The sequence below is a fragment of the Lathyrus oleraceus genome, chromosome 5, assembly GCF_024323335.1.
Source record: "Lathyrus oleraceus cultivar Zhongwan6 chromosome 5, CAAS_Psat_ZW6_1.0, whole genome shotgun sequence".
Lineage (NCBI taxonomy): Eukaryota > Viridiplantae > Streptophyta > Magnoliopsida > Fabales > Fabaceae > Lathyrus > Lathyrus oleraceus.
The window spans coordinates 266291802-266308927 of NC_066583.1; the positions used below are offsets into that span (position 1 = coordinate 266291802).

At 34.7% G+C, this 17126-nt stretch overlaps 1 protein-coding gene and 1 non-coding gene across 2 annotated transcripts; both read right to left on the bottom strand.

The window, feature by feature from the left end:
• Positions 1–2035: 2035 nt before the first annotated feature.
• Positions 2036–2117, bottom strand: TRNAS-UGA (transfer RNA serine (anticodon UGA)). Its single transcript has one exon. It is a non-coding gene; the product is annotated as a tRNA-Ser (tRNA).
• Positions 2118–2258: 141 nt separating this feature from the next.
• LOC127083762 (uncharacterized) lies at positions 2259–13364 on the bottom strand. Its single transcript, XM_051024097.1, has 19 exons — positions 11548–13364; positions 10579–10782; positions 9948–10052; positions 9678–9743; positions 9412–9582; positions 9033–9107; positions 8706–8933; positions 8550–8616; positions 8331–8437; positions 8195–8251; positions 7947–8105; positions 4043–4138; positions 3515–3600; positions 3351–3417; positions 3193–3259; positions 2995–3113; positions 2787–2878; positions 2603–2669; positions 2259–2537 (listed from the first exon to the last, which is right to left on the bottom strand). Exons 1-19 carry the CDS (start codon positions 12970–12972, stop codon positions 2436–2438), a joined length of 3360 nt encoding a protein of 1119 aa, XP_050880054.1. The 5' UTR covers positions 12973–13364; the 3' UTR covers positions 2259–2435.
• Positions 13365–17126: the final 3762 nt, after the last annotated feature.

Below are 17126 nucleotides of genomic sequence, written 5' to 3' on the forward strand. Positions count from 1 at the left end.
ATATTGTCTATTCATTTGAAATGCAAGGGTGTCAGGTATAACTGAGGGGTGATAAGTTAAATTCTTCAAATTCAAGAGTAGAGGATAAGCGCAAAAGAAACTTTGACCCGGAAGAAATTAAAGGGCAAGGTCAATTGATCCTCTTAAGCTGTTGGATAACAATATTGCCTGATTTATTGACCATCGTCCTTAGAGACAATTGTCACTAAAAGAAGATTTTAGAACCTTTAAACTTTTATTTGAGAATTTATCGGGAGATTGACTTAGAAAAAAAAGAAGGATGAGTTGAAAATATTTGAGAGGAGATGGCTTTGGTCTTTGGGGGATTTATTTTTCTTCCTAACACAAAATCACTCAAATTTGAGGGGGCTGAAAAATTATATTGAAGATGAGTTTTAAGGATTTTTTAGGGATTAGATACAATCAAATCCAAATATATGTTTTGTTATGATGATCTATATATTAAAAATATATTAATAATCATTATTCATATATCATTCTACCTAAAATCCCTTTATTTTTCTCTTTTATCAAAATTCTTATATAAAAGTTAAAGTCATCAATTTAAGGTACACATAATTTTATCCTAGATATCTCATATTGACATATCACACTAACTTAAGAGTTAAATGTTTGTAGTTACCCCATCATTGAACGGGACAATAGGTTAATAACAAGTGAAGAGGAATGTTTATAGTCGAATTAAAGAGTATATAATTTAATTTGCAAACAGGCCGTCTCAACCTTTACGCTAATAAAACCCTCGTTTTTAGGCCTACAATTTTAATTTTTAAAACTAATATATATGTTGAGAGACCTAAGTTATCTCATAAAAAACAATGATAAAAGATGTAACACATATATTACACGAACAATTTACATAAAAGAATTTAAATTTATAAAATTGATATGTAGTTTGTTTTTTTTTATTTTAACTATAGTGACAATAAATATTATTTTATTTATTCATGATTAATCGTCCTCTCTCTTTATTTGTGACTTTTTAAGTTAATATAATTAGTTTATATATTTTATATTTTTAATTAAATACTATATTTTTAATAAAAAAAATATAATCTCAATGATAAATTGCTTTCCCTTTTATTTGATTTCATTTTTTTTTACTTATCTCATAGAAAAATATAGTTTCAATGATTATCCTTTATACATAGTAGATAAAACAATTACTTAATTTTAAAATAGGTTTCAAAAATTTAAATTGTATAATGATATTTTTGGATTTCTTTTTAACATTGACAATATAAGGTTATTAGTCAATGAAAAGTTAAAAGAATGTTGTCTTAATCTTGAACGATCATTAAAATATAATAGAAACTCGGATATTGTTGAGTTTGATTTATTTACAGAACTAAACATCTTTAAAAAAATTATACGTGTAAAAGATAATAAACTAATTGACACACATAATCATATAAAAATAATTGATTTTTTCTCACATTGCATACTTATGAAATAATGTTAAAAACCTGTGTATTACAGAACATAGTTTTTTAAAATTAAAATTAATAAAATCGTATTTAAGATTAACAATGTTTCAACAAAGATTAAATGAATTAACTTTATTATCTATTGAAAAAGAAATATTTTAATAAATCAATTTTGATAATTTTATAAATGATTTTACATCTCAAAAAATCCAGATATATCACAGATTAAATGAGTTGGTTTTATTATCTATTAAATTATTTATATAAAAAGATTAATTTTATAAATTTCTAATTTTTGAAATTCGTTTCAAACCTCAATCTATTGAGACGACACTACTTATAAAATTAATTAAAAAGTGACCAAAATCAAATTTTGATTAATTTTTTTTACACATAATGGTGTTAAAAACCCCTAATTCAATATGCTAACCTAGCTTAAATATGCTAATAAAATTTGAGCTAAATACATTAAGCAAATCACTCACTAATAGTGTTCTAAAAATCCTTTAGTTTTTGAGTGTGACGCGTCAAATAATTGTGTTATAAAAGTAATGAAGTGACGCATCAAATATGAAAATAAAAAAATTCGTCAACAGCAGGGTTCGAACCTGCGCGGGCGTAGCCCAACAGATTTCAAGTCTGTCTCCTTAACCACTCGGACATATTGACTTTATTGACAATTGTTGCCCAAACATAAATTTGAAGCCACATATCTAAACATTGTTGCCAATAGTGTAGTGTTCCTAATTAACCTCGCAACGTATAATTTGTAACAAGAGGCAAATCTCAGGTATCCCCAACAAAGCGTGCTTGCAGAAAAGAAAAGAAAAACACCTCTGAAAACTATTATTCGTTGCAATTCAATTACAGGACAGTAAATCTTGCACCTTCCTGGCTATTGGATAAATCAACAGAGAAATTGAAGCCTAATAATTAGAGAAATGGTATTGTATAGACATGTACAGTGCTTGACGCTCTAAATAAACTTCAACCTCCTATTTCAACTTCCACTCCACCATGTTGATCTATGAAGTCGATCATCTGATTAATAGCTTCTTCACTTCCCAAGCGATCAGGTCCAGATAAAATCTAAAAGAAAATATATTAGGATAAATCCATATTTCAGTGAAGTAAAGAAAATTGCTTTGACTTACTTCTTTTACGATGGAAATGATCTTGGCAAGATTCTCATTATTACTTCCAAATAGGTATTCATCCGACCTGATCAATGCACACAGTTTACAGCTTTTGCTTAGCACAATATATATAGTACCAAAGTATGAATATAGTAATAATTTGAATATAAAGCAAAAGGTGGTCATAAGAACAATTTAACACCTTTGTATTAATTTAGAAAGCAGCCCGTGTGCATATCTAGCTTCGTTGAAATCATGCTTCAATGGCAAGAAGTTTAACCATTTTTGAACCGCCTGCTTAAAAACATTGTGATTTAGGGGTAAAACAGGTGGCAAGGCAAAGCTAGCTCTTGCAGTAAACATTGCAGAAGTCATGTTGATAAAGTACAATGATATTTTGGAAGATTTACCTTAGGGCCGATACTGTCATGATGAAACTCAAAGATCTTTCCAAGAGCTGCAACTGCGGTATCACATAATATACAATGTCTTATTTTACCCATGACATTGTACAGCCTCAAGATACCCTCTGCATAAAACCTATAGTCATATTCCAACAAAAATTGATATATGTATCTGTGTGCATATATAAGAGCTTAAGAAGTTACCACTAGCCAAGGCTTTAAATTGATCTCCTCCATACATAGCACAAATACCAATAGCCCGTGTAGCATGCTGGAATAATCGTTACTCAAAAACTAATGATCAAGTTTCTTAGATATAAATAAATAAAGAAACTAAATTAGTCACACATATTTCAAAATACCAGCTCGGAACAAGGATAATCTCTCCTTAATGCAAAACAGGAGGCTAAGCTATATCTGTCATGATACCTGTTCACATAGCACAGAGAAAAAAGATCTATTAATAATATAGCCATTCATTATTGCTATAATTTTAGATGAGAATTATAAAAGAAACTAGATTTACAGAGGCAATTTGTCTGGGAATAGTGGCAAGATAACATTAAAAATGGAAATTGCAAAAGCTACCACCCTATCTGAATTGTCATCGGCCTGCCAAAGATTACGAAGAAGCGATAATAAACTGATGAGAAAAATAGCATACGGAACACAACTTTTACCTAAGATTATTCAGTAGAACTTGCGCTATTGAGTATAAGATCCGAGTGACTGTGGATTGGATTTAATTGATTTTGAATAGATGGTTTGGGTTGGATTAATTTTTTTATAAGAAAAACTAATAAAAACTGAATATAAATTATTAAAAATAAAAATTAATCATTCATATCAAATTTCATATCTCATATATAACCCCAAACATAGTTCAAATATAAACGGTACATTGAAAATAATCTTTATTTTTTTACAGGAAGTTGAAAATATTCTTCACTTGATTTAATATTACTCTTGTTTTGATGTATGCAAGTTATCTAGTACGACGATTATAACAAGCTTGACTAAAAAACATTGAGATGAGAAGAAGTAATGAACATACCAAAAACACGACAACATTTGACAAGAGGTCATCAACATGTGGCATGAATCGATCTTTAAAGGTGTCGATTGTTGTCGTTATCAAGTGAACTACCCCCTGTGATGAGTAAAAACTCTAATCATCATTCCTACTCAATAGATCAATAAATGTAAATGAAAATTTAGGAGTATAGCTAACAAAACTCTAGGGTATTAAAGAATCCTCTAAATAATTATAGATCGACTTGCATATATGCCCGTGCATATTTTCCGTATGAAAATCATGTGAAAGGGTGATGAAACATATCTAGTTAAAATATGTATAAAATTTGTTTACACAGTATAAAACTCTTATTCTTTTGTATTCCTTTGCCATTGTCAATAATGCTCTTGATTGTATAGTGCCTAATAACAGAATTTCTGTGATGTGATGCTACTCAAACACGCAGTTTAAGTGTATGCCTCTCATTATGTCTTACTCTCTCTCTTTTAATATGGTATCCATAACCTATTGAGATGCAACCGTACACCGTGCATGCTCGGTGGATCCACTGTCCTCTGGTGAGAAAAAATTCGGCAAACCATGTTTCAATTCCAATTTAACCCCCCTCCACTGCAAATCACACATTCTGACACTCTTTCCAAACAACACCAAATCAAGAACCAATAGCATCTTAATCTGAAGAAACAATTTGTCGCGAAGTTGAAGGCACACAGGTCCAAAAAACAGTGAAAAAGAAGATTGTGCAGTGGATACCAAAATTGTTCGTTGTAATGAAGAATGCAGATTCATTGAAGAATGTGAATTCATTGACGGATGCCACTAAAGTAAAGGTCCAGAGAAGTGATGGAGAGTTGTACAATGAAGGAGGAGTACAAGTACTGATGTCGTGCAGATGTAGGTCCCGTCCAAGTTCAGCTATTCATCAACATCACCTTTGCCATCACACTTAAGAATTTCTGCAACAGTGAAAATTAGAGAAATGGGATTCAGAGATGAACCAAATGATCGGCCACTTCCAGAATAGTTAGACCATCAGCCATCATTGCCGAAACCGCCAGACGTCGGGCCTAACAGAGTGGTTGATGCAATTCTTAAGATAAAGTCTAGGAACAAGTTCCACTGGTGGCGGCGGCATCATCCCAACAACTGGTGATAAGAGTACTCATAACAAACAAATTTGATCTAGAAGGAAATTATCCTATTTCTTGTACAACCCAATCTTGCTTCAAGTTATGGGATCCAAGAGGAAATATATTTTCTACTGTGTATTTCTTTCACCTTGAGGACCATGTGAAACTTTAGGGGGAGTATTGTTAGACCTCTCATTAAGGAAAACTGATGACTTAACAGATATGTTTGTAAGTGGAAATTATTATATTATTATGAGTGGTTAGTGGAAAAAGATTATATTATTAGGTGCAGACCCTTGATGTTCAGTGGTAATATTCTGTAATTCAAAGGGATTTTTCCTATTTTCTTTTATGTATCAGTTGGTTTCTATCAACTATTGTTAGACCTCTTCAGTTTTGTAACTGTTGTTATATCATTGGGAGTGGTTAGTAAGAAATTATTAGATCGGGGAGGTTGATTATCATGAAATTTATCAAGGGGTCATTTTGGCATTCAGGAGGTGCAGACCCTCGAAGTTCTGCGACATTAATCTGTAATTCAAAGAGATTCTCCCCATTTTCTTTTATATATCAATTGGTTTCTATCAACTAGTATCAAAGTAGTTCTGATTCGAGGCGAGAAATTCACAGTAGGGGAAAATGGACAAGCCACAGTTTGACGACATTAGTGATGCCTATTGATAGTTGATCTGTATTGAGAAGCACTTTGATGGTTTGGGAACACCGTAGAGTGAGAAGTTGTCGGAGGCAGTAAAAGCCTTGAGAAATCATGCTCTCATATGGTGGTAGTGGTGGAGTCAACTTCATCTACAAGCGAGTTGGCGAACGTTTTATGATGCACTACTTTGGCATTTTAAGCCAGAGAATAGAGACCTTTGAATTCAGAATACCCACTAGAAATACTAATCCAATCCATAATGATGTACCAGAAAAGACAACATTTTTGTTACTTGACCAACCATCAGGAGAAGCAAATACAACAGGTACACTAATTAATAAAATGGATGAAGTAACAATTAATGCAAAAACAGCTAATTGAAACGCAATAGTCATGTTTATAATCCTCTAATTTACCAACAAAAGAACTATACCATTTGATCCCCCAACCCCTTATTGACCCCTTCCAAAAAGAAATAAAAAAGACATTCTCCTTATGGAGGGTTTTATCATGAATCCATTGATTTTAGATGACACTCCTTATTGAGGCATGGATCGAGGGGTAGTTTTTTTTATTTCACAAAAGAGCATATATCTGACTAAGAAGAAGAACTTGAATTGGAAATAGAGTCATCGATGCCTCACGCATTTAACCTCCAACAAGAAGAAACAAACCAAGGAAATTTCGCTCTCATTCAGTTAACGGAAGAGATAAATGAGGAAAAGATAGAAATTGCAAAAGTAGAGGATGACAAAAATTCCCTTGTGAATGTCACTGTGGAAACGCAACAAGAGACAAAAGCATTTTTTTGCAAATTTCATAGTATCGGCAGACACTTTGATGACATGGCGCGAGTATGGTGTTTGAATCGAGCATCAGATTGTCTCCAAATGGGTCCTTCGTGAAGGGTGGATTATATTTTGGTTTGAATCAAGCATCAGACTGTCTCCAAATGGGTCTTTGGTGAGGGTGGATTATATTTTGGTTTGATCGAACAGGCGTTGTTAATTCCTAGTATAGTCATGCTATGTTTTGGGTCAAATATACCACAAAACAATGTATATGATCCAGGCATTAGTTATCAAGTTTCATGCCTTGCTCTGCCACTCTACTTCAAGTGATGGGACCCTAGTGGACATTTATTTTATCCTTCACCTTGAGGACAAGGTAAATCTTTAGGGGCAAGGTATTGTAAGACCTCTTAAGTTTTGCAACTGCTATTATATTATTAGGAGTGGTAAGTGGGAAATTATTAGGAGTATTAATGGAAAATTATTATATTATTAAGAGCACATACTGGAAAATTATTATAGTATTAAGGGCAGTTACGTTTTACTAATTATGTGTTTATGTTTGGAATATATAGGGGGGAGATAGGGGAGGTCCTGTGACATTAATATGTAATTCAAAGTGATTTTTTCAATGAGAAAAAAGTCTGTACCCTGACAGTGTAAAATATTTTTACACTGTTAACCAATCAGAGACGTGCATTCCGCCAAATTGGTATGACATGACAGAACGTCATAATTCTATTAGATAATAGTGTAAAGAAAGTTTACACTGACAGTGCACTACCTTTAATCCCTTTCTTAATTTCCTTTTATATATCAATTTGTTTCTATCAAAATTTCACTCTTCCCTTATATGTGGCCATTCGAGTTTTCTATTCACATACCAAAGGATTGCGGAGAATCTCAATTGGGTAGGTATGAGAAGAACAATCCAAGAATTTGTGCAAGGCTGTGATGTGTGTCACGACCAAAATGTGTTGCTTCGTCACCTATGGGTTTTCTACAGTCCCTCCCAATTTCGGAGCAAATTTGGGACGACATATTCCTTCATTCCCCGAAAACACCCTCACATAGATAGGAAGGTGGTGCCCCTTCATGGTATTCCACAGTCTAGTGTTAGGGATCGCGATTCATTGTTTGTTGGTTTATTTTGGAAATAATTGCTTCGTTTGCAAGGAACGGTGTTGAGCATGAATTCCAAAGCCTAATGGTCAAAGGGAGATCATATCATTTTTGTTTCACAATTTTTTTCTAAAAAATACTAAATAAGAAAAGAGTTTAGCAAGTGAATATGACATAGCACATGTAAAGTATTCAAAAGCAAAAGGATTTAAATATATGACCTGAATTCTATCTTCAGTTGGTAAAGGTTCACATCTACCTTCCGAAGTCTCCAATTCTTGTGCTTTTGTTATCTCAATTTCAATTATCATTCTTATTGTATCTTCTATTTCGTCAGCAATAACTTTGATCAATTTATCATTGAAATATGAACTAGAGGTCTGCATAATGAGCATGCGTTGCTTATATGAAAAAATAAATATGATCCAAACATATCACCAATATATATTTTTGCAGAATTGTTTTGTACCTGAATGCATTTGGCAAGTAAGCTCCATACAATTGCATACAAAACCCTGTCAGTTTCCTGCATGTGTTTTACAATGGAAAGAAATAAGTCAATCCATTAACTGATATATTAAGAAGTAACAATGATAACCAAATACCTTCTTCAACACTTCAATGAGAGACTTCACAATGAAGAAAGTCAAACCACTTTTAGTATCAATATTTTTGTCACCTACTTTAAGTGAGAGTAATAAGTTTGGAAGACCTAGAAATTGAAAGTGAAATACTTTATCAAAAATAGCTGAAACCCAAATTTGAAGACATTTTTTATGAAACAAATTTGAACATAATCAACATAATTTTAATTTTAGCTTCACCTAAAACAGAAGCCTTGCGAATTTGAAAACTAGAACAACCAACCAAGCGCGTAAACAATGCAGTGACCTACACATTTAAATACATGTTTAATTAGTCGCATGTTTTCTTTTTAGGTAGAAACCGCTACATAAACCAAAAACATCAGATCTATCAACCTTGCCTATGCTGGGGAAAAAGTTTATAGATGACCGAACAGCACAATATGACAATATATTACAAGCCCAAACTATCATAGTTTCAACCAAACTCTTTTCATAATCATCCTTGAGCTTATCGACAGTTAAGGCCAGATGGAGTTGAGCGGATCCAAGCAACATTGGCATAAGTTTATCTAAATATTTGTCAATACTCACTCTTGGGCACCGACAGATTTGATCCAGAGCCTGCACAATGTTTACAAAATTAGGAATGTAAACTTTCAACTAGCATAATCGTGTGTGTGTGTGGTGGAGGATGGGGGGTTTAATTGATTTCAAATATACCTTTAAGATGAAACATTTTGCTAAGTATTCCGTATTGCTCAGTTTTTCTTCAAGTGATATTACAGATTCCATGACCTTGAAATGTTACAAGATCAATTAGCACAAAAAGAAATTATTTCGTAATTATTTGACGACCTTTAAGATATATAAATTGTCACAACTTTAACCAAATTTCAAATGATATATTGTTCTAGGATCACAAGGTACATCAAGATTATTCTTGAATGATCGCAAAAGTATTTGTATAACCTATAAATTAAATCTTTTATATCCCCCTTAATTTTGAATTTCAATTTATATCTCAGTTTTAACTTTGCTTTCAATGATACATTCTATATTATTTGAGTCAGTTCAAAATAGAATTAGCAGAAATACGCACCTGAACAACTTCCTGCTCTTCGAAACTATCTGGCCCAACTTCCCTAACAAGATATACCATGCATTCTAGACATTGCGCAAAGAGCAAGAATCTAGGTAAATTATACATATCAAAAACAATGACTTTCAATCCTTCCAATGTTGTATCGTAATGATTTTGGCGAAAAGTTTCCTGTATGCAACAATTACACATCAAATCACATTAGCAGAATTATTGACCATAACCAAAATCTACATCATTCCAAGATTTCAGATATTAACATATACCGGCATTAAAACTGCAAATGATTTCAGGGTGTCAATAGCTTCGACCTGTAACTTTTGTTTTTCATGCTGAAAACTCAGAAAAACCATTTAGCTTATTGTAAGTACATAAAACATAAGAAACAATAGAAAAATAATGGTTGACACCACCAATATGACGTGTAAATATGTACAAACAATCATATGGATTATGTACAGTAAGCAATGATTGCATATAAAACCATAATACGTGTGTAAATGAGAAGTTGATAGTGAAAATTGCAGACTAAGTACCTTAAGAAGTGCAAGTAATGATGCTATAATTGATTCCCCAAAAGGTGATATTTTGTCTAGGCCACAACTTTTTACCAAGGAATGAATGGCAATAACAGCATATAACTGCAGAAAATAGTAAACTACGGATATCATTTACAAAACAACTTAATAAATAATGCTTCAGTGTATACATAGAAAAACTTACGTGAAATCCGTTTTTAAGATAATTACTAGTACGTCTAAAATCAATAACCAATGCTCACATTTCAATATGAGTAAACTAATAACAATAAAAAAATGTTTCGGAAGAAAATGTATAAAAATTTAAAACATATTAAAAATAAGAAAATATGTCAAAATCTCTCATGAAGCCCACAAGTACTAATCATGGTGTGGACTAGCTATTTTTGTGTGATTGTATGCAATTTGAGAAGAGTCAATCAATTGTAACTTGTGAATTGAAATAATTGCTTAAGGCTGTGGAGTGAAAGTCCACACTCCACAGAGAAGCAGTGCTGGCACTAAAAGTTACCTACATCGTTGGTACGCTATGGTGTCCAAAGGTAAATAGAAACATATAAATTGAATCAAAGAAAACAGACAGCTTTTTATCAACTGATGTCAAGCTGCAGCGTTAATATTTTTGTACCTGTACACGAGCACAAGAGTTACATCTGATGATAGGAACTAGTTTAGCCAATAACTTCTTGTGATATTGGTCATGCATTAATAGTTCCTTATATTCACTCAAAAACTCAATTGCTTTCATAGTAGCCCAAAGTACCCGGGGGTCCAGGTCATCCAGTGACTTAAGGACCAGTCTCGCAACTTGGTCAAAGTACTGTATCAAGTCCTGTGATAGAAAAAGGGAATAGAAAATCATGTTTGAATGAAATTGTTAGAACCACAAATAGCATGATCTGAACAAAATCGGCAAAAATACTAAATAACAAAAATCATTTTCTAGCATTGTGTGCACTCAGAAAAGACATGTAGTTGCAAATTGTCCGCTTCTCGCATAAGAATGTATCATTCTAATGACACAACTATAAGTAACCAACCAAGAGTTACAAACTCAGTATCTGACATCTCGCAAAATCCAATAGATTTTAATTTGTTAAAAGTTACTGTTTGATTAGTGAAGGTCCATACTCCACAAGGGATGCAATTATTTAAACTCGGTGGTGTCATTAAAGTTTATGCTTGTGTAAGAGAAACCAAAATACAAATGCAAACTTCATCCGCATAAAGTTACATACAAACACACATCAGGACATGACATACATATTTCATATCATGACAAAGGTTTTTAAAAATTGCCTGCAACCGTATTTATGGCTGCGGCGTATTTTTTTTCTTGTTCCTATAGACACATTGCAAGTCTGCAATTTTTCTTAATATTCAGGATAACAACGCGATTTACCCTAGCTCGCATGATAACAAAAATGAAAGAGGTAATGCTTGTCTAGAAACACACACACGCTTCTCAAAAACAATGTACTACAGAGAACATGTAGAAAAATTACATGACATGATTGCTCTTTCTATAAGGTAATGCATCATCAAGAAAACACTTTAGAGTTCAAAGCTTATTCAATATCATATACTACAAACATACCCCTTTGATGTTTTTCTCTGCAATCCGACCAATGGCAAGCATTGCTGCATGACGAAGCCGCCAATCAATATCCGATGCATATTTTATTGTTATCGTCTCAATTGCTGTAGGAATAAACACACCTTCATCCCCATCTAAAGCGAGTGAATTGAATAAAAAGCTTCCACGGTAAAAAGCATCTGTCATCCCAACGTTAATAAAATGCCTATAGTCCACATCATACCAAAGAGGATCATCAACGACACGCGACATCATGTTCATAGCAACTACAAGGACTCTCTTCAATTCCTCATGAGAAAGATTCTTGATCACACTCGCCTCATAGAGCTCCTTGATAACATTAACCGCTACAGACCCTAGTTCCTCGCTTGCATCTTCTATCTCCGCTACTCGAATCATACACCAAAACACATCACCATGTTTCCCCCTCAAGATAGTTCCATCGCCCGGTGTAACTAAATCCAACAAACTATGAATCCTATTCATCAGAACCACTTCTTCTCCGTGTTGATCGATGGTATTTAACAAAATCGGAAAGACAGAATCAGATAGTTTTGTAGTCTGAATATCCTTCGACGATGATATCAACGAAATCGATGAATTGTATGCCAGTGCCTTTAATTCCTGATCCATAGAGAAAACTAATTCTGAAACTATCGAGAAGACAAGATCAAAGTTGCCTTGATTCAGCCAGAACTCCCTGTTCACTGTAGAAACAGTTAACAACATAAGCCCTTTCTTATTGTTCAATTTCGAGTCGCCAGAAATGCAATCATAAACGTACTGGAGAAGCTCCTCCCAACCCCTGAGAGCAGATTGGTGCAACCTGTCAACGAGGAGGCCAATCGCTTCGCATAGCCAAGGAAACATATCTTCTTCGGATTCGACCTTGAATGAATGAAGAAGAGGGTTTTTGAGTTCAATCAGGATAGATGAATTCAAGGGACTCTTTTCACCTCTCTGGAGAATCTGAAGGAGGTAACCTAAGGAATCGACTCGTGTTAGAAGCGGAGGATGGAGTTGGAGGATGTTAACGAGCTTTAATGAGAACGCATTAGGGTAATGAAGTTCAAACGATGTGAAGATTTTCGATATCGATTCTTTCTTGGTTTCGTCGGATTCATCGATTGCTTCTTGGAGCGACAAGAGGTCGTTGGATTCGAGGAACTTTGCAGCGTGTTCTTGAAGTTCAAAGCCGTGGATGAGTGATTCATCTTGGCTTTCTTCAATAAGCCTTCTCTTTAACACTCTTTCAGCCAAGTAATTGCGCTGGGGCAAGTTTATATCCGGCTCGAACGGATTGCGCAGGGAAGATTCCGGCGTTTCAGCCAAGTAATTGCGCGGTGGCGACGAGTTTATCTCCGGCTCAGATGGATTTTGCAGGGAAGATTCCTGTGTTGAGGCGGAGCTAGTTGATAACCCCATTGTTGAGGAAGGTTGAAACTTCAAACGCCGTTTTTGGAGGGAAAGTAACGGTTAGTTTTATGGAATCTGTTATGCTGTTGTGGAAGTTATCCACGTCAGCATTTCTTTCACATTGTGGACTCAATGTAATGGGCGGGCCTGAAGCCCATTGTTCAGATCTGAAGCCCATGACAGTGCTGCTGCTGAGATGGAAGTGAGGTGGAATTTCTGTCTTCCGCTCCTCTTGCGTCTCGCAGTCTCTGGGTCTATGGATGCTATGTTTCGCTTCCAAAACCCTAGCTAGATATTACGAAATTTATACTGATTTCAAGCTTTTTCAGGAGATACTGTGATGGGAAATGAACGGGCTAATATATAAAAGTGAATATTTCCATTTTCTCGTAATAATTGTTATTGCAAGCAAAAATTGTTCTAGTCTTATCACTTTAGTTTGCAAATTAAGTTTAATCATTTTATCCAACGAGTAATTTGGATACCATGCAAGGAATACTGTGTGACTGAGGAAATATCATGTAGTAAGAGTAATGTGCAAGTTGGTATCGGGTTATGACGGTCGAAGGGTTCATAAAATGGAAAAATCAATTTCAAATGAAATAAAATGGACGGCTTCGATTTTGGTAAATGTATAGGTGGGTAATCAAACAACCCGAACCTTGGTCTTTTAGGTTGAAATGGGCCGTTTCGGTTCCAGTTTTAATAGTTTTTATGGGAGGTTTTAACTTGTCTTCCCACAATCGTACTTAATCTATCCCCCACCCACACATCTTTGGCACTATTACTTTTATGCCCTTATAAAAAATTGAGATTTTTTATTGTACTTATAGAAATTTATAAAGAAATATCAGAATTTTAAAAAAAAATTGTAAAAAAGGGAATTTTTTGAATTTTTTTTAAAAAATTGAACGGAATTTGGTATGTATCTATACCCGTGAATTGAGTCCGTTGGAGGTTTTGGGCCCGAGAACGGCCGAGCTCGTCCGTTGTCCAGCCCTAATCGAAATCAGAAAATTTTACCTCGTCCCCTACAATTGTACCCACACCCCTACAAATAAATCTTTTTTACCAAAATACCCTCATATAAATAGGGTATATTTTTCAGAAATGGAATTTTTTTTCATTTGCGCTTGAAGACTTTCGGAACAGACATTTATGGGATTTTTTGGCATTGTAAACCGGAACACTAAGAGTACGTCTTCCGGTTCACATATTGTATACCGGAACACTTATCCAAAGTCTTCTGGTTCGCTGCATTTTTGGAGCATTGAACTGGAAGTCTTTTAGAAAGTCTTCCGGTTTAGTTGGCTGTGTACGGAACTCTTTCTTAAAGACTTTTGGTTTGGATGAACTAAATCGGAACTCTTTTAAGAAGTGTTCCGGTAGTCAACCTTGTTTTTCTCCACACCAGAACTCTTCTGTTCCGGTGCGCTTTTTTTTTTTTTTTTAATTTTTCTTTTAATTTTTAATTTTTTTAATTTTTAATTATTTTGTTATAATATTTTTTTGTAGTGGTTCGAAGACGAGGTGCAGATGGTAGGATTCCAGACCGCAGTTTAGGTCGGGACGCATCTTCATCTGCAGCAGAGCCGGCTGGATATCCAGGAGGGTCGTACGATACGTCTCTTTTGGTGAAGTACGAGCATCATGTTGCTCGCCATTTATGGTTTGGTGAGGTAAATAAACTAGATATGTTTGAAAATGAATAATAGTTGAATATTTTATATTGTGTTTTCTAATATGTGTTTTAATTGTTTTTAGGAAAGAGGTCCAAAGAAAGAGTTAAAGGTTGCTAGACATGGACTGAAGCTGACATCTAGGGTTCCATTGACTCTTCCACAACAGGTGGAGAGTTGGGTATCTAGATCTGATTTATCTTCACTTCAGAGAACTAGTTTGAACAAGATAGACACAAATCTTGTCTCTGTATTTATGGAAAGATGACATCTAGAGACATCTTCATTTCACATGTCGTTTGGTGAAATGAGCATTACTTTGAATGACGTCTCATGTCTACTTCACTTTCCCATCAGGGGTGTCTTCTGGAGTTCTCAGGATGTCACGGAAGAGGTAGTTGTTGAACTTGATGTTGCCTACTTAGGAGTGTCACAGGGTGAGGCACAATCACATGTTCGTAGCTACAGGGGTTCGTATTATAAGTTGGAGTGGTTATACGATTTATTCGTACATCATAGAGCTGCTTCCAGATGGGCATATGCGACCAAAGCATATCTGTTGATGTTGGTGGGTTCCACCATTTTTGCCGACAAGACCTTTACACTTGTCGAGGCACAATACCTCCTACTGTTTACGGACTTAGATAGATGTTCGGGATATAGTTGGGGAGCAGCTGCATTAGTTACCCTATACAAATATCTTGGAGATGCGTCCATGTTCAGTTGCAAACAGCTCGGTGGATATCCTACTCTCCTACAGGTATATAATTTAATTTTGTTTATAAAGTGTTGGATTCATTTTATAAAGTATGTTAACTTAATTTATTTTATTTATTATATTTTTATTTTGTAACAGTGCTGGATTCACGAGTACTTTCCAACTGTTGGAAAAAGAGTGGAGAATTGGAAACCAGCTGATAATTGTGGTCTTCCTCGAGCGATGAGATGGTCCTATAGGCAAGGAGTCCTGAAGGTTGATGTTTTACGACCTATTTTGGACGAGCTGACACCTGCCGACGTCATATGGCGTCCATTTGAGGATCATAGAGCATGGCGTCAGTTTGATGAGTTATGTCTCTACAAGGGGTGTTTGAAGTGGGGTGACACAGTTGTTCCATACTTGCCTGACAGATGTTTACGTCAGTTCGGATACAAGCCGTATGTTCCATCCCCACCTCTTGATTGCATGATGTTGACTGATATTGATGTTGATTGGATTGGTTACCATCAGAGAGTTATCGTTGTGATCCGTCCAACTACCATGGCCACCACTCCATCTGATGTAGAAGATGGTTATCTGGAGTGGTATTATTGTGTTTCGCATCCATGGTTGGTCCCTCCCCATCGTGACGATCCAAGAGAGGTACCACTTCCTATTTATGACGCCGGACCATCTGATCCTGATTGGGCTCGTGTATCTACATTGATTCATCGTTATCTGAGACAGGTTAATGCCGAAGAGGAAGATCCACAATTTGCTGATTTATTTAAAGCTTTGCGTATTTCTCGTTCACATTGATTTATGTATTAAGTTTTAGAACTGAATATAATATACATAATATAAAATTCATGTTTTGATTACATATTCATGTTTTGAGTACATATTCATGCTAATATAGGCGTAAGTAATTGCCAATGTTGTAGACGTCCTGCAAATCCTAACATCCAAGACGTTGTTGTATGAGAACGAAACTTCTTCCAATCCAATGTGACCAGTGGCAACGGAAACCCCTATTTCATGTTAACCTGATAAAGTGAAATAATTAAAATATTAAGTCATATAAAATATTAAGTGAAATAATTAAAATATTAAGTCATATAAAATAACTTGTCATATAAAATACGTACCTGAACCCAATGATTTTGGTTAACAAAACCAATGCAATAAATAGAGACATTTGGTGAATGTGAACTTGTCATAGGAAAGAAAGTCATGCACGAATTGCCTAAACAGACAAGTACAACATTATATAGCGTTTCGCTATCAAGTAACCCATATCCGGTAGAGTCAACCATTTTTCAGGTGGCTGTGAACCAAAGGATTCTATCATCAAATATTCTCTCACTTTAGTTCTGACAACCGATTAGAAAATAGCTTGTCATACAAAGTTGACCTATCCTTGTCTATTATTTCCAACCCCAACTCTCTGCGAACCATTGACCAACCATCCTCACCATATCCATGCAATGATGCAATGACTCTAAATCCACAATTACCATCTGATTCAACATTAACTACATCTTCAATGTATGACCTAATATGATTAGGAAATTGAAGAGTGAATTGTGGTTGCTTCTTTGATAATTTTAACTTCTTCGAAGTTTGTGATGGTTGAGATTGCCTTTGTGAAGATTGAGATGCCTTATCAACATACTCATGATACGAAGGGTCCCTATAAACATCATATTCTGCTGGTTTTTTCCCTTTCTTCTTCACTCCTCCTTTGGTTTTTAGTTTCTAGGGTGGTGGACACAATGGAGTCA